The sequence below is a fragment of the Danio rerio genome, chromosome 1, assembly GCF_052040795.2.
Source record: "Danio rerio strain M-AB ecotype USA chromosome 1, GRCz13ab, whole genome shotgun sequence".
Lineage (NCBI taxonomy): Eukaryota > Metazoa > Chordata > Actinopteri > Cypriniformes > Danionidae > Danio > Danio rerio.
The window spans coordinates 32,590,996-32,615,157 of record NC_141021.1 but is presented as its reverse complement, the minus strand read 5'-3'; the positions used below and the strand labels follow the sequence as shown (position 1 = coordinate 32,615,157).

General features: G+C 34.4%; 1 protein-coding gene across 3 annotated transcripts; it reads right to left on the bottom strand.

The window, feature by feature from the left end:
* Positions 1-499: 499 nt before the first annotated feature.
* tm9sf2 (transmembrane 9 superfamily member 2) lies at positions 500-24,162 on the bottom strand. Of its 3 annotated transcripts, NM_212728.1 has the most exon segments (17): positions 500-1,501; positions 4,009-4,180; positions 4,282-4,393; positions 5,963-6,114; positions 6,343-6,502; positions 6,678-6,735; positions 8,880-8,999; positions 10,476-10,608; positions 13,001-13,109; positions 13,676-13,755; positions 15,256-15,367; positions 15,512-15,636; positions 15,713-15,842; positions 16,953-17,080; positions 17,581-17,674; positions 21,108-21,175; positions 23,871-24,162. In NM_212728.1, coding segments are annotated over 17 exon segments (1,977 nt in total). In that variant the 5' UTR covers positions 24,027-24,162; the 3' UTR covers positions 500-1,433.

Here is a 24,162-nt window from a genome sequence, read left to right as displayed (position 1 = left end):
GGTTACGCGAATGAGTCTAGATGTCTACACTATGTTTATTATTTTGAGCGCAAAATAATTTTGTTGCAGTTCTTTTGAATGAAAGTTCCACAAAAAAAGGAAGTGGAGCCATTCAGTTGAAACCCAATAATCATGTGAAAAAAAAAAAAAGGTGGTCATCAGTTAAAAAATTCTTAAAATAACCAACTTCTGAAAGTACATTCTACATTCCAGAGGTCTTTAACCCTGCTCCTAGAGGCCCACGATCCAGCAGAGCCAAATCAAACACCTGAAGCAGATAATTCAGCTTGTCAGGTTCATTTGGCAAAGACGTGCAGGTGTGCTGAAGCAGCTTAGAAATAAACTTTGGAGGAAGTTGATTGCTCAATCCAAAGTGAAATAGGTCTCTAGCCAAAACAAGTCCTCTGTTTTCCCTGTCATAGATTAATTAATAAATATGTCTAACATTTAAGACAAACAATTTCTCTCAAAAACACAAAAAAAAACACAAGTTAACTTATATTTTTGAAGACAAGGTTTTATTTCTAATAGTTTTTTTTTTTTCATTTTTCTTGTAATCTCATTACCTCAAAATCAGAGAAGACAAAAACCAAAACCGAGTAGCCAACCAAGCTAATGTAGTTTATGCTGGACACACGTTTAACGCTGTGCATATATACAAACAAAAGAAATCATTTCACTCCAGTTACCCCTGTGTATGGACGGGGCACTTCACATCTTCCCAAATCAGTTTTTACCAGTCTTGATTTTCCTCTGTGATAATGAGGCACACAAAGTGTTGAGGCATAAACAGAAAACAAAGAAAAAATGACCAAACAAAAAAGTTAAATAGACATTCCCCCCACTGGTTATACACAAGTATACGCAAGCAGTAATTGTACAGTATCAACAAGATGGAAAAAAAGAAAATTCACACAGCCTCACTCTTAAATCAACCCAAAGAATGAAGTCCTTCGGCTTTCAACTTCTACTTTCTTGCTTGATGAATTTAAGAAACAAAAGAAGATATTTACAAAATCATACTTCCGACACCTTGAAGATTCAATGACTGGAGCTAGTTTTCTCTGCGATTTATGCATTACCCTTCCATTTGAACGTTAGCAAAAGAATAAAGTAAGTAATATTTACAAATGACAACTCCAAATCGTAAATACCCATGTGAGTTATAAGGGCCAATGTGTGTTTCTGCTGTATTCTGTTCCAACTAAAGAAGCAGATGTGTAGAGTTCTTCCAATTGGTTGAATATGCACTACTAATGTACACACGCCCGCACGCACACACAGCAAAGTAAATTAAATTTGTAGATTTAGAGTTGCTGATGTAAAGAAGGGTTGCCGTGGCAACAGAAGATAAACAGCGCTCAGGTCCCTCCCTCTGGGATCTCACATTGGGCGGAGAAGAGAAGTTCAGTCTCATCTGAGATTGCTTTCATTTAATCCACTTTGACCACGCTGTAGATCTTGGTGACAAACCAAAAGCAAGCGAAGAATCCAATGGTGCCTGGACAAAATGAAAAATGTTTTTAAAATATTACATGAGCGAAACTGACAGCCAATTGTCAATATTTTGAAAGTTAAAGTAATTAAATAGCACACTAAGGCCCAATTCCAATTCTGCCCCTTAGCTCTTTCCCTTCATGTAAACATGCAAAACAAGGGGTAGGGGTGTCCCATAGGAGTGTCAAAATTAATTGTTTATTCAGTGCAACACGATGCAGACGCAGACAATTCGGTTTCGGTTTAGTAATACATCATAACCGGTTATTACGTACTGAGACCATTTATCTAATTTGTGCTATGTCGTGGTAGATTACTATGGCGAGAGATGCGAATGCAAGTAATTAAAATGCTACAACTAATTAAAGACTGTGCACAATCTATATGCGTGTGTGTTTGCTGGACAGTCTTTCACTGACAGCAAATTAACAGTAAAAGCCCTGTTTCACTGCTTTTGAGAAAATGAAAGTAAATTCCAATTCTCTTTCACTGTGGACATTTGGCCTGTTGGCATGAGGCAACATTTAATCTTCTCTCGGCTGTTACATCGTTACTTGTGGATCTAGACACAAGCGCGTGTCTGCAGAGAGAGTTCTCCTCCTCTACGAACATGGATCAGCTATGATCGCTGAAGCAGTTTATCAGTGTCACTCATTGGTGTACAGCACCAGAGCGTTAGAGCCGATTGCAGCCCTTTCTGTTGAGCGTGTGACCAATCACGAGGTGTAAGAACTTGCTAAACAACGCTCAAGAAAGCGAAAAGATAATATTTACAATTGCTCATTTGCTACAAATGCTTATGTTGTACTGTGCATATACTTGAGTTTTTAAAAGGTACAGTTTATTTAGTTGAAGTCAGAATTATTAGCCTGCCAGTTATTTTTTTTCTCCCAATTTCTGTTTAACGGAGAGAAGACTTTTTCCAGCACATTTTTAAACATAAGTTTGAATAAGTTATTTCGAATAACTAATTTATTTTATCTTTGTCATGATAACAGTAAATAATATTTTACTAGATATTTTTCAAGACACTTCTATACAGCTTAAAGTGACATTTTAAAGGCTTAACTAGGTTAATTAGGTTAACTATGCAGGTTAGGGTTATTAGGCAAGTTATTGTATGATGATGGTTTGTTCTGTAGACTATCAAAAATATATAGCTTAAAAGAGCCAATAATTTTGACCTTTAAATGTTTTTAAAAAAATTAAAAACTGCTTTTACTATAGCCGAAATAAAACAAATAAGACTTTCTCCAATAGAAAAAAATATTATCAGACAAACTGTGAAAATTACTTTGCTCTGTTAAACATCATTTGGAAAATATTAAAAAGAAAAAAAAGAGAAAAATCAAAGGGGGGCTAATAATTCTGACTTCAACTGTATATGCCTTTTTGTTTTAAAGGACAAAATTGTATTACAAACAATATATAAATATAAATGTATACATTTTAATACAAGAAAAGTTGTGCTGTGAAGTAAAATATAAAACTGTGTATGGAAAGCATCGTCAATGCAGCGTGATGCACCAAGATATCGAATTGAACCGAATCGATGGCCTGATAAACAAAACTGAACCGAGAGACCAGTGTAGGTTGACACCTCTACTGTCCCAATTCTTCTTAGCTTAAAAGTGTATGACTAAGTGGAAAGACTAGATAACCCTTGAAACTGAGATTCTTTAGAACCAAACTCGAAACCAAGGGGTAAAAGAATTTCCCAGAATAAACCATCTGCAATGGCAGAATGGCTGCACACGGAAGGAGATGAACAAATTAAAATGTTTTTGTCATTATTACGAATTTTTATGACAAACAAGCACATGTTTTAATATTTTCATAATCGCATTCGTGTTTTACCATCATGCTTAAAAAAAAAAAAAAAAAAAACGTTTATGTCAGGAAATAAAAACTGTTGCGCACCTTCTAAATACCTTTTTTATTGAACATGCATGGAATTGATAAAAAAAAAAATATATATATATATATATAAAAAAAGGAATTTTCGTTATCTATAATACTCCTGTATAACAGTTCCACAACATACTTTTCCATCTGACATTCGAATACCCTGTCAGAAAAGTCTAGTGGCTGGGAATGAGCTTTTTACGGTGTCTGCTATAATGTTAAAGTTGTTTTTGTGTGTTTACATAGATGAATATGGCCACAAAGTAAATGCGCAGTACAGTTACGATCTTATTGCCGCATTAGATAGCTATGATAACATGATATCATTGCCTTCAGTGACTTTTTTTTAATTCTGAAGATAATTAACAAAATCATAAAGCAACTGGAATAACTACAGCAGTCGCGATCGTCGAACTCATATGAAGCAAGAGATCGCGATGACATTTGATGATGTGTGCAGGTTTTGTAGTGCTGACCCATTTCTTAGGGGTAAAACTTGAAGCCCTTTCCCTTCACACTCTGTTTCAAGGGCCACTAACCTCCCAGGCACAGGAATAGCAAGTGCAAGGACTTCACAAACACTTCTCACTTTCTACACACACAAACCTGTGAAGAGGAAGAAGATGAGCGCCATGATCATGGTGTAACCAAAGTAAAGAATGGTGCTGGCAAGTCCGCTGATCTGCAGCTTAGAGAAGAAGTAATGGATGGCATAGACCAGGAAATAAACAGCTGTGAATCCGCTGGTCAGGAAAGAACGCCACTGCCAGTGATAGTCCTGAGATAGACACAAAGTCAATTTAAAAAATAAATACAAAAGAGAGAAGCACAATTTTCCAAAACATGCGTGTGTGTGTGTGTGTGTGTGTGTGTTTTCACCTCAGCACACAGGTGGAAGTAGCAGAGGAGAATGGTGGCCTCAGAGCAGGTGATGACCAAGATGATAAAGACCAGGAAGAGAAAGCCAAACATGTAGTACATCTGGTGAGACCTGCAAAATCAATGATTACATTTTCAATAATATTAGTGTGCTAAAAGAGATAAATAATTTTTATTTTAAAAAATAATTTTAATTTTACAGTATACAGAAGCACACAAAAAACTACCCATATCCGTATCTGTGCTTTTGCTCTCTAAATGTTATGAGCAACAAAAACAATTTCAGTTGCAGAAATCTATTACTCGCCTCAACACATCAACAACACCTTTAGGGCCCTATCATACACCCGGCACAATGTGGCGCAAAGCAATAGTTTTTTGCTAGTTTCAGCTTGGTGCAAGAGTGGTTTTGAGGCGTTGCGCAACGCTGCGCTCATATGTGCGCCCATAGACGTTCTGGTCTAAAAAGGAAGTCGTTCTGAGGCGCATTGCTGGCCCGTTGCTATTTTGAGAAACTATAATAGATTTTTCAATAGACCAGAACACATCCAGCGCAGAGTTGCACCTCGCTTACACACTTCTTAATACACACAAAAAGTAGAGCAATATGCAAATATCTTTACATATGGAAAAAATTTTAAATATTAAGGATATATATATATATATATATATATATATATATATATATATATATATATATATATATATAGGATATAATAAGAATATATATAGGACATAAATATAAAGGATTAAAATATTACAAAACATCAGGAGGCTTTTTCAGTTCATTCATAAAAATTTGTTTTTGTATAATGTTATCATTATTAGCAGTATTATTTATTATATCCATATTTATATTGGTTTATTGAAAACAAGCTTAGATTTACCCACCTGAAGGTTTTAGACCATATGGGGCATAGCATGTGTTTTAGGATATAACTCAGGTTTTTGACCACACTTCGTTATATTGTTCATTTATTCATTTGCTGGAAATTAGATATAAATTTAAAAATAGTTTTGAAACAAATATTTGCGCTGAACAAACAAAATTAATTATTTATAGGCAAATTAATGTCTGTGCGTAAAGGTTTCCCTATGCACGAGAGCGAAAGTGAAAGTAGATCATTTATCTGTCATTCTCGCGCTGCAGATGCTCTGTTTAACTGTTTTCTTGCAAGTGAAATGCTCAGTTTTTCCACTCACACTTACTTTACATCGTGTAAATAGCAAATGCTCTTATGGCGCAACGCAACTGGCTTTTAAGGGGAATGGAAGATGATACTATGATTGGTTTATTCTCAAAACACACCTATAACTCATTAAGAAAATAAACTCAACCCTTATAGACCATGCGCCATGGCGCAAAGCGGATTTTTCCATCCTTACATTAGTAAAAATGCATTCTGACAGCCCTGAAAGTGTTTGCGCCCTGCGTTTTGCGCATGGACCGTCAAAAGAGAGCCCTTAGTCTTTAGTAATCTGTTGTTTTTATTGTTGTTTCTTTTCTGCCTGTGATGGTCTAAGCATGTATATTGTGTGTGAGAATGACATCACAAACACTAAACACATACCCTAACCTATGTGTACAAACCAAAGCATGCACAGTTTAGACTTAATATAAAAAGATTATTGATCTATTTCAGACTCAGAGGTTTGTGATGAAGTGCACTTCAGCACTGACCAGATGCTGTTGAGAATGAAAAACAGCTGGATGAAGATGCATCCGAATGGCAGGATTCCTCCCATGACAATGCCAGGAAGAGGTTTAGTATAGAAGGACTGCTCTGGAATCTGTCTTGGAATCTGGTTGGTCCGCACAGGATGTTCAATGGCCTAATATGAAACAGTAAATAACATAAACATATTATTATACATAATAATAACAACAACAATAATAATAATAATAATAATAATAATAATAATAAGTAAATACATAAATACTAAATTCTTTATAATAACAAAAAAATAAATAAAGTGTCAAATAAATTTTCACTGATGGGGTTATTCAAAAAATAATTAAGTTCTAAAAAATGTTATTGGTTAAAAAAAAATAAAACGTACGCTTTTCTTGAAACCGAAGTACGCTCCGATAAAGGTGAGGGGCACTGATATGCAAAACCACAGAGCCAGGATGGCAACCAGAGTGCCAAAGGGCATGGCAGCGGATGAACCCTCACCCCACAAAATGAGATTCATCACAAAGAAATCTGCAAACACCACTCTGAAAAACAACATTTTAAAAAAGCTACGTCAAAGCACAAAATTTCAAAATGCTAATTTAAAATTTTAAAAATAGAGCCAATTTTTAATTCTTTGATAAAATTTATGAAAACTGCTTAATACCATAATTCATTGGTTTTAATTTAAACAAATCAGCTATTTTTTATTTTACCCACCCTGGACAGAGAAAAGCTGTCAACAGAACATTGGTCTTCCACTTCTCACCACCGAAAGCTGGGAAGAGAGAGAGAAAGAAAGACAAGTTGACCTTACATATCAACAAAAAAATGAAAGCACAATGCTGGATTCAGTAAACAAAGTTATATGCTAGCATGGGAAACTGTATCCAAAATCATATATGGTGCATTTTTAAAGAGCACATTTTGCTTATAGTTTGTGTTGTCAAGTAGATTTAATACTAAGTCAAAATTGAAATTGAAACATATTGACAGTTTTGCAGTAGAGAGGAAGTGGAAAGCTTTCGAACTCTCCTGTGTGCATTAGTGTTTGAGCTCTGAAAAGCTCTGGTTACTTAGGAAGTCAGAAGTTATGTAGAAAGATGTGCAGTACGGAACATTGTAGAGTTCTAAATGCTAACAGGTTTGATTAAACAAAGAATGCTTATGGATGAAAGACTTTTATTGTACAGTGTATCAACCTCATTTATTTATTGTTTTTACAAAGGGGTGGTTTTGCGATAAAGGAATTACAAAGGAATTTTTTACTAAACACATTTTTGTGTTAATTTTCATTGCTTAAAGATGACATATTAACTGATCTTCTGTTGACTGTGAAATGCTTTGCATACTAATGAAGCATTTTTGCAGAAGTAGATAGAGCTGACAGAGATGCAAAGGCCTGAATGTCTAAAATTAACTTGAGCTATGCAGCTAAACTTTCTGTCAGCAGAAATGTGTTAAAACTGAACACAGAATATGTGCAGTTGAGAAAGCCTAACTGAGCAGAGAAAGACATTTAATGTTCTGCAAAATTATTCGTAGAAAAAGAGGACGCATGTATGGGTGCGGCCAAAGAAGGGCTGGAGAATGATTGACAGGTGATGAATTTAATAAAACTCCAGCTGTTAATATCAGCTGCCTATACAAGTTGTAGTCAAAAAGTCGGCGCCAGTGGTGTAGTGGTTAGTGCGTCGACACATGCACTCACAGCGACCTGAATTCGATTACCTCCTCGTGGTCCTATGCCGATTATTCCCCTCTTTCTAGTCCTCATGCTTTCCTGTCAATACTCTACACTTTTCTATCCATTAAAGGTGAAAACCCCCGAAAAAATAAATAAAGTTTATGTCAGGAAATAAAAACTGTTGCGCACCTTCTAAATACCTTTTTTATTGAACATGCATGGAATTGATAAAATATTCCAACACCGGGCACAGCTCATAGAATCTGTTTGGATAAAGATGTCCGGTCTAACTCACTTCCAATGATATTGAGATGTAAAAAAAAAAAAAAAAAAAAAGCTTGTTACGCTTCTTGAGGTTTCTGATATGTTCTTTTTATTACAGTATTCTACTTTTAGTGAACTGTCCTTAACACACGTTTATAGAGCAAGTAGTTTGACCATTTTATGCTGTTTATTATCCCTCCCTAGTCATTTCTCGCAATAATAGCTGAATCAAAAGTTGTAAAACAATTGCAAAATCGAGTGCACTTCCATTTTGCAGATCAAGGCCAATACAGTGTTAATGATTATAAAGGGAGTTTTCCATTTGTTATAGCACTCAGTATCACTTTTTCCACCTTTATTCTGAAAACTCTATCCATTGTGCAAGGTTTTGGAGGTAGTATTAGTTTACAGATACATTTACAGACACTTTAGAAAATCAGCCAACACATTACACCATCCGTTTATATTTTGCGTTCAACTTATTATTTTTAACATACAAACATAAGTTAAATATTAATAAGATAAATTAGTTAAAAATTATCAGGATTTTCAACATGTTTGATGATAAAACAAATAGAAAAATCCCCAAAATGTCATAATAATGAAATAAATTCATCAATATCTGTGACGATTCTGTTTATAAGAAGAAAAAAAACTATGAGAAGATCAAAGGGAAGGATTAAACAATGCTGCGCGACTGATGTTAAAACAGACAGAGCTCACCAGATGGATCCTACAACTGATATCATAGTAGAACATGGCAGGTTGGGGAAAAAGAAGGGTAAGCTCTCATTGTATTCTGCACAAGCCGTCAAACACAGCTAAAGCAAAAAGCAGCAGGGGTGTGTGTATGCCTGCCTGTTCGTGTAGAGGGCTCCTTTGACACTAATTAAATCTAACGAACTGCAGACAGCCCTAATGAAGGGAGGATCAGAGGTCAAAGGTCAAAGCTCTGCCACTTGCTTACTTACATTTGTAGTAGCGAGCAGCCACATAACCAGCTGGAGTACCCAAGAGCACCCACAGCACCACTGCACACGTCATCAGAGCCCCGCGATTGGCAGGTGACAGGAAACCCAAACAGGCAAAAACTACACAAAGCGAGAGAGAATAACTTGCATGAATTCATAATGTCTACTAAAATGAGTAAATTCAGACAAATGTCAGACATAAACCCATCAAATTCCATCACATCGCTGTTGAAAACGTTGCAAATACAATAAAGCTCCAAACTAACTTTCAGGACTGTCCAGGGAGATACATTATATCAGCCACAACAAAGGGTAAAATGGATCAAAGCAGCATTCTTTGATATCTTGACTGTTTTGATTGTTCTTTAGAAGTTATTTGTTCAGAAAAATAACTACATTAATAAATGCTCTACTGTCTAAAAGATATTGTCTAAAACATATCTTTATCGTCTGTTTCTCTCTCATATTTATTTCAATAAAATAACTCTTGTTGCATTTACTGAATGAGCACAGTGCTATGCTGCTCTATTATGTCTTTATTTTATTTTTTTATCCCTTTAAAACCGGTTTTAACACAATTGTTTTTAATAATAATAATAATAATAAACTGTTTTTAATAATGTTTTGTTGTTTTAGCTGTATTACTCTAGTCTTCATAGTCATATGATCCTTCTGAAATCACTAATATTAATTATTATTTTTTTTATGGCAATAGTAATAAAAGCAATAATGACTGGACTAATAATTTTCATTTGAAACTACATACAATATGTAATAAATTCATATTTAATAAACAAGTTAACAATTAAAATTTTTTTTTTTTTACATTTAATAAATGCTGCTTAATGAACAGAATAATTTTCTTTAAAAAATATATAAATAAATTAAGAATAAAAACTCAAATTTTGACTGGTTGTGTATATATTTATTCATAAAATAATATGCATATATACTTCATTGTCATGGCAAAGCTAGGCAGTTTTATTTTTATACAATCTTTCAAAAACAAAATGCTGATTTGTTGCTATTGTTATTTCATAAAATATTTGTATAGTGAAGACAGTTCAAAATGCTGTTTAGCCATTTTGTGGGAATCTAGAAGTGTGTTGATAATAGAGATGTACCGTTTTTTCGGCCACCAAAGATTTTTTGGCTGAAAATGTTTTGCCATTCAATAGAACTTCTAAGTTTAGTGGTTTCAGTCATTGTTGGGGTACACTTTTAAATCTAAAAGCATTAACAATTAATATCGAAACCTATACCATTATTGTCTAATAAGGAAAATAATTATAGAGATTGCATTTTTGCCATATTGCCCAACCATATTTGAAAGTTATGTTTAATTGTTCATTTGTTGTTCAATTCTTGCTGAATAAAAGTAATAATTTCTATTACATCATCACCTTCTTCTTCTACTACAGTAGTACCGTTCATTTATTCTAAACAGCTGTCTGAAATGTTTTTAGCACTACCAATACCATTTTCTTAAGTAAATAAAGAAACTAATATTGACCTGATATTTGTCAGTAACCAATCAATCTGTTTTTCAATTTTATACTACTATAGTAATCCTATCACTATCCTACCACTACTTACATAGAGTGACAAAGGTCATGATGAAGATCTGAGTCCCAGAACCAAGGAACACAGACAGCAGCATGCCTTTCCTAGGCGGCCTGAAGACATCTCCATGAACCAGCTTCCAGCCAAATTCCTCCTGTGCATCCTCCTGGAAAAGATGGAGAGGAAAAGCGAGGTTTCAACAATAGCAGGAGCTAACGGAACCCTGTTCAGGCGTGGCTTTGGGTCTGCAGCCCAATTACGGCACCCTGAGATGAAAGGAAAGACGCCGGCTGCTGCTCAGACCAATGATACAGTGTGTCACTCTCGGTCTGTCCTTTAATGAGTCTGATGCGTGTGGAGGGGGTGTTGCGGGCCACGGTGAGACACAGGAAAGAGAGAACACGTAAAAGCAACAGATGTGTGCGCATAACGCCTGACCCTGTATGACCTCCAACCCCAGATGGACAAGCCCAAATATACAAAGATATGTGAATGTGAAGTTTTTTTGAACAATTGCTTTACGTCCAGAATTATGCATTGCTAATCATTTACTCACTACCTTGTCATGCAAAATGTCATTTCATTCTTTCTTCAGACGAAAGAAATCAAGGTTTTTGAGGAAAACATTGCAGAACTTTTCTCCATATAGTGGACTTCTGGTAGTGCAGATTCAATGGGCTCTAAATGATCCCAGCCCAGGAATATGGGTCCTACCAAGGGCTGGACGGTTGATCGAAAATAAACCAAAATTCATAACCATTTACTGACATATTTTCATATGTCGGTTATAGGGATGTCCCGATCAGGTTTTCTTGCCCTCAAGTCAGAGTCAATTGATTTTGACTACTGATATGATACCTGATCCGATACTTCTATTTTAACATTCAACAACTCTGTTAATAAACAGAGCACTTCTGTGAAGTAGCTTGAACAATCAAGTAATAAATAACAAATTTGTTACTTTTGCACATTAGTGAAACAGTTAGTATAAAAATATATATAATTTAAAAACAAATATCACCTCAAATTAAAATACCCGGCTGGTAATTCATTAATTAATTACATATCTCTTAGTTTGCTATGGCAATGCTGTCGTTATTAATTTTAGAAACACTTGCACTTTCCTGTTCAAGCTGCTTCCGTGTTCTACCTTACCAGCAATTAACTGTATATATATATATATATATATATATATATATATATATATATATATATATATATATATATATATATATATTATAAATTTTTTTTAAGTCCTGGTCTGGAGGTAACATGCGATTCTGATAAAGTCCGAAATCCCGTGATTGGGCACGATTTCCAAACACATAATTAGATCTGGACATCCCTAGTTGGTTATTTAGTTTAATCATGCTAATACTTCCCCTTTAAAAAACATAGGTCTTGAGAGGTTCCCTGATATTGTGGTGAGCGCATTGTTTAATATGCACGGCAATCTGACTAAAATAAATGAAATAAACAAAACACAAGTCTCTTATGCTTTAGGTAAATCATATTCTTTGCTTGCCTGGTGGGAACAATGGTGATTCAAAGCCCCGCGCTCATCTGTATTTTCATTTCAGCATTTCAGTTTGATTGAATGCAGACAATGTGATAAATATTCAGAAGCCTGTTCTTTTTTTTTACTGAGTTAAGCTTTAACGTGTCAAGCATCACTCACTCACTTTCCTTCAGTTTATACCCAGAGTTATAAGGGGTCACCTTAGCAGAATTAACTGCCCGCATAACTGTTATATCACAAAATTAAACATAGGAAATATTTAGTTCAGATGCTTTTTATTTTCTACTTTTCTCTGCAAAAATAAAAAAAAATTTGTTTTTTTGCTTTTTTTATGGCCAATTGTTTCACTAAGAAGTAATATACACTACAATGTTTTTAGCCAAAAAAATATGTAATTTTCTAAGCATAAATCAGAAAAAAGTTAGTCTACAACATGGAGAGTTTAGCTCCAACCCTAATCAAACATTCCTGAACCAGCTAATCAAGCTCTAGAAACTTCCTGGCAGGCAGGTGAAGCAAGTTGGAGCTAAACTTAGCAGGACACTGGCCCTCCAGGACCGAGTTTGGGCAATCCTGGTCTACAAGTTTTTGAAAAATGTCTGTTGTTGTCATTTCTGAAAACGAGTCTTCGAAAACGATGACATCATGCACGTGCGAGGCACATGTTTACGGAGGTGCAGATTAAAGGAAAGCACAAACAAACACACAAAATGGCAAAGTAAATGCTGTTGTTGCCTCAAGTGTTCAACTGTTGATCAACAAAGTGTGGATTTATTTCACATTATGAGCAAAACGCATGGCAGATTCTTCATTAACACCAGCACTAAGCCACTGCCACTGTAATACAGTGAAATACAGTGTTCTTTTGCCATTATGCTGATTAACCACAGACAGACTCAAACACATGCATACATAAATATGACCAATCACCTGAAAGACAAAATGTTAGCTGTACTAAAATGCATAAACTACAACAGTCACACAAACATATATACAGATCATATAAGATTATGATGTAATCTTGTAGAGTGAAACTCACCACAGAGTCCATCTGGTTGTATCGAGCGATATCTTTATGAAGTGTTCGAAGCATGATCATAGCGACCATTCCAGAGAGGAAGAGTACGATGACCAGAGAGTTCATGATACTGGTGGAGGAGAACAAAACAGCTGAGCATTCATATTTTGTGACTTCAACTATTATTACCATTTAATTTAATAAATAAATACTGGTTACTGAAATTGTCACAATATATTTCAATAATACTATTGTGCTGTTAAACGGAAAAGAAGGTTTTAATTAGAACAGTTATTATTAAACAGATTTTTCTGTTTATTGGTAATCACTAAAGAAGTATATTACTACATTAAGCATGTATTATCTGTGTTTAATAAAAAACATCTTTTAAAGAACAACAGTAAAACTAGAATACTAATATTTATGAAATAATATAATTGCTTTCCAAAGTTAAAACTAAGCCTTTATTTAGGCAAAAAACTTTGGAAGGCCTTAAAGCTTTTCTTTTGTTGAAAATAAATTAAACGCTATTTGCTATAAACTTGTAAAGTTTCCCCAGAGCCCACAAACACACACAGGAGTGTAGCCTGATGTCACACCAATGTGTACTTCACAAAGGCTGCAACACAAAATGCCGCATAACCTTGAGTTTGAACCAGGGTCACAAAATGTGTAGCAGGTGAAAGTTGCTCTCACCTGAACCACTGAATGTTTGTGTGTGGCATAGACTCAAGAATGTAATCCCATCTGGAGGCCCAGCGAATTGTCTTATCCTCCTGTAAATGCCAAATCAAACGTTTTACACAAGTTTAAAAGTAGAGCAATTTCCAATAGGGTTTCAGAGCCTATTTGATTTTAAAGAGTTAGAGCAAACAGCCTTTACAATTTAATGCATGCAGTAGAGTTTAAAGAACAAAGTTAACTTGAAGTTGTTTGATTAAGGTTTGTGTGGTACTACACTACACAATATTCTTTAAATCAATATTTTCAATTCATATATTTTATAGACAATAGTTGGCACACCCCTGTAGGAAATTGCAATAAATGACATGATACCAGTACTCCACCTAGTGGCACTAAGGGCATCTAAACGCACAAAAACGTGTCTTACTCATATTCAAGTTTTTAAAAACATTTGTGAATTTCTTTTTCTTCACAAAAATTATTCTGAAGAATTTTTTTAAAGCAGCCATTCAAATCCATTCTAGGTAAAAAACTACAGATGTCAATGGCTGTTTTTTTGTTTGTTCAAACTGGTTTGGAACAACTGGTTTGGAACAAGCACTCAAACTGGTTTGGAACAAGTTAGGGATAAGTAAATGATGACAGAATCTTAATTTTTGGCTCAATTATACCTTTAAGCCCCAACTCGCCTCAATACACTTGACTAGAAGTTTCTAGTATGAAAAGTAAGACCATGATTAGCTAATTGATAATAGGATAGGAGCTTAACAAGGACTGGGCGATTAATCGAAAAGTAAATCTAAATCAGCATTAAGAACCTATAAACTAATTTTCCTGGTCGATTTTTGATGTTAGGGTTAGGGTCTAAATAATCATAGATAACAGATAATGTATGGTTTCTTCAATTATTTTAAAATCAAGTAATGCACCCTTCATTAAATAATCCCCTACTAATATAGGAGTATATACACTGTACGAATTATGAGGGCAAAAATTAAATAAATAAAATAGTTGTTAATCGTTAATTGTAATAGAGTTAAAATGTTCAATTTTAACTTACCCAGCCTGGGTGATTTGGCCTAAAATCAAAATCTCAATAAATCGAACATTTTAACTCTATTACGATTAATGATTACGAATAAGGAAAACTAATAAAAAGAGTCATCTTATCACTTTTTTTCTTATAACTTTTTAGCAGATTTAAATGTAGTCTTTTATTAACTTAAAACACTGATGAATACAATTCCATTGAGCAAATAAAATATGGTAAACAGAAGATGAAATGTGTTGCTTAATCCTTCTCGCTCATCAAGCACATATGATTGAGGTAGTGAACAACAATCAAACATAAATTAAAATCTGTTCCCTTAGGATGCAACCATCTGTGCTTGTTAGATTTGCCTATATTTTGACTGTATGAAGGGAAAACAATGAATATATTTATCGTTTCAAAATTGAAAGTCATACAAGGTTGAAACAATACAAGTGTTAGCAATTTAAAAAAAAAATTTAAAAGTAATTTAAAAAAATGTAAATGTTTATTTTTGAGTGAACTACTATTCCTTTAAAACAGCTGTAATTAAATCACTGACCAGAAACTTGACAGAGTAAGTGTAGGGTATCCTGATTTCTCCATTGAACTTGTTGCTCAGGCTCATGGGAGGTCCTGTGCAGTCTGGTTTGTCTACGTTGGACTGCTTAAAGCTATAAAAAAAGACAGAAACACGATCCATATTAACACTGATATTTTGTCAGTCTCCTAAAACAACATTTTAATTATATTTTGGCAGCACCCTTGTCTGCTAGCTTGTTGCTGGTTGGAAATTAATTTACAGAACATAAAAATACCTTTTGGGCTCTAACTTAGCTGCAACCAGTCTGGCACCAGCAACCTCATTTTCCACATTGTGGTAGAAAATTGTTATGTCCACATGGTTGAAGATGTAGAAGGTGTCTTTGTCATTGAAGTCAGCCTGCATGTAAATGTGCATTTAGATTAAATTAAAATAAAATTAACCTATGAAAAATTTGTGGTCCAGTGTTACTCACATTGACCACACAGGCATCTTTGGCCCGTCCTGTATCTGTGACATAACAACCAATGGGAAAGCCAGGATTACAGAACTTCTGATTGTCCTCCACATCGTAACACCAGGTCACCGGCATATTATCAACAATCCTGATAGAGAGAAAATGTTTAGTCAGTTAAAGTCACCTTCATGGCTAAAGCGCTTTATACAATTTAGCTACTTTTAGATAAAAAACAAATCATTAATGGGAAACAAATTCAATATATAAGGCAGGCATTAGAATAGTAGTAGAATACTGGTGTAGTTTCAGTTTCCTAAAAAATTATTCCATTCAGTTCAGTATGTGACTGTTAAAGGATGGTCCATTGTACTGTTGTCAAAAATATCGATTTTCCATACTGAAATATTTAAAATTATACGATTTTGGTTTTGGTAAGTATTAACACCAGCGTTGCTTTCTCTCACCAGCAGTGAGTTGACCTGTTGGACAAGGCACTACTACCCCATCACCTCTGCATACAGTGGCAGGAGCTGAACCCCTGCGATCACTTTTGTTTAGGATGGTTTTTAGTTTAAGGCAAACTGACAGAGGGAAACAAACAGGCCAGTGTGCAAGCATGGCTACATAGCACTGCTGACTAAATTTGGTAATACAACAAATTTAGCGAAGCGAAGAATGATGCATAGACCTGTATAAACAACTTGGTCTGATAGGTTGATGACTGCTCCCAGTTCAATATCAATGACAAATTAAATAAACCAGCAGAGTGAAGTGTAAAGTAGAGCGCCCTTAAATCTCCCAATAAATTAAACAAAAGTAATCTCTTACTGAGTTCTAGGAGTTTAAGCTGACATAAAATGTCAAAAACATCAGCCTAGGTACTGTTGTTTGTGTAATGCAATATTAAAAATTCAGTAATTTACCCTCAAGATATTTCTGCGAGCGGTTAATATTAGGATAACACTTTTGTTTTAATCAGAAAATAAAATAAGCAACAATTGGAGTAGATTGGAAAATGCCTAATTCTTATATTCTAGTATTGCTCATCTTAAATTTTTTTTTTCTTGTGCTTTTAAAAATGGTATTGAAAATCTATATTTTAAGCTGTTATATCAAAGTTCCAGTCTCATGACAACACTAGTGCATTGAAGTGCAGCTCCACTGACCCCAGGGAAGCTAGCCAAAATGATAATATGCTATACTTCATTGTAGTTTAGTTTTTCAGCTGGAAAACAAGAGACACTGACAAACGCCTCACCAGTGGTGTTGGTAATTGAGGAGCATTCCCTTCTTGAGGAAATCCAATTTGGCTTTATCACCTGCATCTTGTGTTTTGTAAGACTTGACGCAGACAGACTGGCATTGCAAATCATTCTGGAACAAAAACTAGAGGAAACAAAAAATACAACCTCAGATAACAGAATAAAATGCCATGACTAAGAGAACAATTTTGTTTTAACTGATGCAAAGAACAAAAAAAAAATTATCAAGGTGACATGATTATCAAGCTCCTCACAAGTCATTTTAGTTGTCTATTGTGTCTAAATATTCTTTATTATTTGTCAAAAGTAATTTTTACTACAATAGTGGGATATACTTGTGGTTTTCAAGAGCTGCAAATGAGAATGTTTTACAGATGGTACTGTGAAAAAAATCTGTACATGTGCATATTGTACATCTGAATACAAAATCACATCCATGCCATCCCCTCACTCCAAGCAACTGTTGAATGCGCCAAACTTACTCATATTATAAATATTACATGTCCAGTACAGGCACTGACACTAGATATTACTGTGGAGCCTTTGTAATGTTACACTCAAAGCATAAATTTGATCGATAGCAACATTTTTTAAGTGTTTGAGCAACAAAGCTATCTAACATACCTTATATGGGGACAGCTCAATTCTCTCACCAAACAACACCTGGCCCAAGTTCTCAGATGGACGCTTCTCATGTTGCTCAGCACAAAAATCAAACCTAAAATAAAGTATGAAACACGTAACATTAGCTGTAATAATAAAATATGCAAATAACATTGTGCTTTAAATATCAGCCATAACATTACAAAATCTACCATTAGATACAACTAGTCAATTAGTCAAGTATGAAGGCTGATTTATACTTCTGCGTCAAACACCGGCGTATGCTACGGCGCTGACGCATAGCCCTTCGCCGTGGCCGTCGCTGACATGCACCTCTCAAAAAATGTAACTACACGTCGCAACGACGCGTAGCGTAAGCTCTGTGATTGGTCGGCTTGGTAGCGCTGATGAGTCTGGGCGGGAACGAGAGCCGCGCAAATGGCGCGAGCAATTGTTTACAAGTGTGGAGTACCGTGAAGGAGCTCCGGATGGAAAGTTTTGTTTTGTGTTTACCTAATAGTTAAAGTTGCTGCACGTCCGCCGGTTCCTGCCTCAAAATAAGCGAGTTTGAGCCACTTGTACATCCCGGAAGTGTTCAGGAAAAGCAAAACAACAGCCAAGAAACTTGACACAGAGGAACATTTACACCTCACTGCCAACTAGTGTTTCGGAAGTGTTAATGCAGACCAACAGAGACAGCGCGCAGAAGTATAAATGCACAGCCACGCGCGTTGCATGTGCCGTGGGTTACGCCGGTCACCTGACGCAGAAGTATAAATCAGGCTTGACTGGTTAGCCTCCAGTGGACATACTTCCTTATAGCGCTTCAAAGATGGATTTTTTGTTTAATGATTTATCAGATCACAAGACAGACAGATCTACAGTAAAGCCCAAAATTACCACATGCAGGGGTTGACTGTATTAGCCATACAAATGTATTTTTTCATAAATAGATGTGAATTAAATATATGAGAACAATTCATTCAGATATATGTTTACTAATCATCAGAACAACGCCAACAAGTCTAATGCTCCAGGACTTCTATATGTATGCAGAGAAACATTTGCACAAAATAAAAAAAAAAATAATTAAAAAAAAAACAGTTTTTTAAAAAGCCTTCCAGTAGAGAAAAACATGTAATGAGCAGGTTAATGTTCAGTCAACTAATCTTTGCTGCAAAATAAACCCCTTAAAGATGAAACCTGGCCCTGATCACCCTGTAAGTTAATTTCTTGTATAACAATAAATTATTCTATTCATAATATGCATGTTAAATTTAACTCTTGTGTTAGACAAATACTTTGTGACACCAGATACTTCTACCTACGTGAGTTTCCTTAAACAAGTTTTACATCTGTTGTTTGTTTATGCTGTAATGTAATGAATTTTACACTAAGAAAGCTGTTATATGTAAAGCCATGTTAATTCAGATAGAACTCCCTTGGGAGCTTGAACACACAGTAAGTGCAAGGCTGATTAATAATGCAGAGTTTATGCCATATTGAATGTCTTCTAAAGAAGACAAAGACATTCTTGCCTTCATTAGATTATAAAGTGAGTGGTCTGACTGAAAGGCCTCTGTTAAAAAAAACGCCACCCTCGGCTCAGTCTAGGCACAAATCTCCACATTCAAACTATCCTCTCCTCCCTCTCCAGTATATTCTCTAGTGACTCTGCAACACGAATGCTGCATTACATCCTCTTCAGCTTTTCTTTTACTTTAATTTTTTTTTTTATATATATAACATCGAAAATTACTTTATATTTAATGACAATTAAATACTAACCGTTCAACAAAATGGAACAGCAACAACTAAAATATGCTGTTAAAATAGTGCAGGCTGATAACAGTTTTATTTTAACTGCAGATGATTTAAACTGCTGGTTTTGTCTGACCAGAGGAGAACTGCACAGTAATTTAAGGCTGCAATTGAGACAGCAGCATTGTATAAAGCTCAATATGATACAGCATGTTTAATCCTTGCACTTTTAAGTGAAAATTTTAAGTGAATGTAAATGGAGTCAATTCCACTGACTCCAAAATTAGGAATCAAAAATTAAGAGTCCACACCAAAAAAACCCAGAACCGAACACCCCTAAAGTATTAAGTTGGCATACCAAAATGTACAAATTTAAATACATTTTAAAATACAATTAAAAATACTAATATTATTTTTAAAAAAAGCACACAAAAAAGTAGTATTGAAAATAAAAGTTATAAATGTTTAAGCAGGGCTCGAAATTGCAACTATTTTGCATTTTTTTCCATTTTTATATTCATAATATATTTGGGAGCACTTGTGTGACTGCCAAAAATGGTTGTAGTTTAGATTTTTTCTAAAAACGTGCTGAATCGCTCTTTCCTGCCGCTATATTGATTCATATTAGCTGTCAATCACTCAAAGCTTTCTGCTGTCAGATGACAGGGAGCTTTTGTAACCACGGAAAATGCAAACGGCTGAAGAGTGACAAGTACACAGGTTGGCAAACCCCACCTTAAGTTGCAAAAAATACTGTTGATGACAGCGGTCATGTGGTAAATGTTGATCTGCCAACCGAGATCAATTGAGGGTTTTTGGAAAACATGCCTGAATCTAGACGTGTTGTATTCACTGCGTTTATCGCAAATGTCTGCTAAATGTAAAATCTAACACCCTAAACGTCATCACCATACTTGCCAACACTACCTTTTTCTATTTTAGACCCATCTCCCATTTTGTTATTTCTCCTAGAAAACCACCATAATTTCACCCCCCAAAAATTTTAATCAGCACATAACGAGACTGAGCATTTAAAATGACACAAACCGAAACCAAAACTTTTAAAGAGTGGTAGAAGTGAGACTTTTCTACCTTTCTTTTGTCTGTTCTTTCTTGAGATGCATGTTATATACCTATTTAATTACTGATGACTGCTTTGCAGCTTTTAGCATTGAATTTAATGATTTATTATAATCTTTCGTTTGTTTTGGAGCAGAAACATTTATAAAATTATCATGCATATAAAAAGAATAGTTCAAAATGAATATTTCTGAATATTTTTGTTTGATGCAAACCATGAATTTATTTTTTATAAAGTAACAGTAGGTCTTTACATAGCACACAACTCACATTCAAGCACATTCACAGATGCATGATAATGAGAAATTTAATTCATTATCAGTATTATTGTCATCATCGTCATCATTAATGTTTTATAATTATTAGACATTTATTTTGGAATTATTGCACAAATATCAATGTCATCTCAGCGTTAGTTAGACAATTGTTTCACTTTTTTGTTACTCGTAATTGATGTTGTTTTCAAATACAATAAATCTGTTAATGTACAATTTGCAGTGGTACTGATCATTCATTTTTGGTGGGTGCTCCGAATTATTTTCTGGTGCTCCTAAATTTTTTAAGTTAGGAGCACCGGTGCTGCCAAGTAAAAAAGTTAATTTCGAACCTTGATAAGTTATATATGTATAACCAATGTATCAGCATATAAATGCTACTGAAATAAAAATGTTGCATGAACAAAAAAATGACAAACATGTTAAACTCACGCAGTATATTCATAGGGTAAAACTGACTCCACAGAATCCAGCCTGTTCACAAAGAGCTCAATGGTTGACTGTTGAAAAGAGAAGCAGCAAATGTAAGAGCAATGTCCACAGCATATCCGTCTTTTTGTAATAAAAGCATCACTGTTTAATGATGACTGTTTACTTTCATTGACATTTCCTGTTAACATACAAGTATTCGTATGATATATGATTTACTATTTAATGCCCTTATAAAGGATTAAAATAAAGACACTAGACACTAAATTCTCCAACAAATTACCAGTCACTTTAGTTAATGTTACTACTGTAAAAATCCCAAATTTAAAACCACAAACAGGGTTGAGAAGGTTTTACTGCCTCTATGGTGATTTTATTGTACTAAAGACTACTGTGGCATCAAAATATTAGTTCAGTAACTATAGCAGTTTGGTGGGTGGAAACTACAAAATTAAAATTATTTAATTATTTAATAATTAAAATTATTTTAAAGTGGCTAATTTGTACAAATTCATACGATTTCATTTGTAATCAAACATGAGATTTTGAAAAGGGGGTGTGCACTCAAATGTGACTCCTAAACCCAACAGTCATTGAAGATAAGCAAATAATACTAAAACGCAAGTACGAGATTAACTACTTAATCATTCAAAAAAGTAGAGAATTGCAGTGAGATTCTGTTGAAAACAATGCTTAACAAAATAACCACATTTAATCACTATACAGAAATTTGACAACCCACTGAGAAAATGGACCTCCCTTAACCACAATATGCAAATCATTATAAAGGTAAAGTTGGTTTTATATTTGCATTCGTTCATTTAGCACTCTCTATATTGTTTACCATGTTACTTTAAATATTTGATTGTAAATAGCATGCAAGTATGACTTATAAACAACATTAACAATATCTAATTCACTGTGAACAATGTTGTACTTTGCATTGGCTGCTAACATGATTTCACCATTTAGAATTTGCAAAGAAAACTTTTCTGATATTATGTTATTAAGGAGAATGTCTGAATAACTTTACCTCTATCAAATCAGGGGGGACATCTGTCACACCTGTTCAACCAGTTTACATGTGTACATATGTTGCCAAAGAATCAAACCATGCAAGTCTCCCACCTAACTATCTCTATTCCTCACATTACAAATAACGTCAACACATTAAAATTAGGTTTTATCTGTAAACGGCAAAAATTAGCAAATGCAAAAAAAAAACAAAAAAAAAACAATACAAAACACTTTTAATCCATTAAACAATCTTAATGTTTTATTATGTTATGTGTGAAGTTATGTATGAGGATGCTAAATGAAAAAAATGTATCTCGTAAGTTATTTAATAGAAATAATTTAGTACCAACAGGGAAGTTATATTTTGTAACTCCTGTTAACGAAGACTAACAAACAGTGTAAAGGACATTGTTATTATTTTATAACAGATAACTGATAAAACTTTTTTGTAAAGTAGCAATCGAATATCATTTCAATACATAATTATTAACAAACAAACAAACAAAACAAGGCCAAAAATCTCTAGTAACTACTAACTAGTTAAACTCACTTGCGATCTATTTAATTGCAGTGCACATTCGAAACTATTCCAAAAGAAGCTTATCTTCAATGGGGGACCAGAAGTGCCAATTAGAAATAAAATGAAGAATCAAAGGAACAACTTAAAAACTGAAGCATAAAAATGTGTATAAATAAATCACAACTAATATTAACAAATAGTGGGCAAATAAATAGACATATTTAAATGTGTCTATTTAAATTGTGTTTTTAAATGTAATTTAATAAAGCAATAAAACAATGCATTTAGAAATAATTTCAAATGTATAAATAAAGACAATTTTATAACTGTTTATTGAATTCATGTTTTAAAACGCTGATTAATCAAACTTAAAAACAAGATTTTAATTAATCATTAAATCTAACTTCAGGACTGTCCAATGGCATTTTACAGTAGGGTTAACTCGATTTAATTTTAACTCTAGAAAAGCATGTGGCAAATAGAGAGAATGACATTAGGCAAATGCCTTTAAAAAGATGTGCATTTAAATGCATTTAAATGGTTCATTAATATCAATTTTTACTGTTTGAATTATCAGCATTTCAAAACATGACTTAAATACGATTAATTAAAAGTTTAACTGATAATTTGATTCCTCTTTTTATTTCTATACTATTATAGATATTATTAGAAATACAATAAACAGGATGAGGCGAGAGTACTTTTTGCTAAGCAATTAAATGCTATTATTTCCATTCAATGCAAGCAAGTTAACGTCACGGTTACTGATCCTGTCAGGTAAGTTATTGATCTTCTTGTCAACGTACCCAATTGCTAATTAATCTCAAAACAAAAGCCAAGGCTTTCGAAGAAAAACGGTAAATAAAACCCGAATTTTACAATAAAAAACTAACGTTAACGAACAAATTGAAAGTCTAAGCCCAGTTCGAGAGTGACAGTTGAGTAAGAACCGCGCCTCTATCATGTAAGTTAACTTAAGTTAGGCCACACAAACCATTTGACTAACGTTAAACTTACCCTTTACGACACTAAAATGAATAAAAGAGATAAAACGGCTATTCTTTGAGTGAGTTAAGATCATAGGTTTTTCACAACTGACCCCGGAATAGCATTTCGAGCTAGCATCACGCAACATACGGACGGCAATAAAGAAAAAACTAAACAAAAACCAAGACATCTCATACATTTAAGCAAACTAATTTAGTACACTTCTAAATGTGAATATTTACCTTGCAGTCTGGGACTTCGCTGTTTTTGTCGCCCGCTTCTTTCTTACAGAAGCTGACCGGGGCCAAACCAGGAAGATAGAAACTCAACGCGTCCTGCAACAACCCGCACAAGAAAAGCGACACAAATACAACACGGACACGGTGGAACTCGACCATTTTGCCACGACCGACTGATTAAGTAATCTGTAGATGTATTTACATGCGTGAAATGTAGATATGGGTGTCAAAATTCAGACATTGGTGATGTCTAAGCACAAGCGTTAGCGTAACCGCTGCCTGCGTAGCAGCATCT

What these genes read in the sequence shown, in the direction of transcription:
- tm9sf2 (XM_087235229.1), bottom strand. Translation starts at nt 24,026, where the DNA reads ATGGTCGAGTTCCACCGTGTCCGTGTTGTATTTGTGTCGCTTTTCTTG. An exon ending in TTGAGCTGTCCCCATATAAG is followed by an intron (nt 17,081 to 17,580) that starts GTATGTTAGATA and finishes TGTTTCCTCTAG; the next exon opens with TTTTTGTTCCAGAATGATTT. An exon ending in CTTACTCTGTCAAGTTTCTG is followed by an intron (nt 13,756 to 15,255) that starts GTCAGTGATTTA and finishes TGGCATTTACAG; the next exon opens with GAGGATAAGACAATTCGCTG.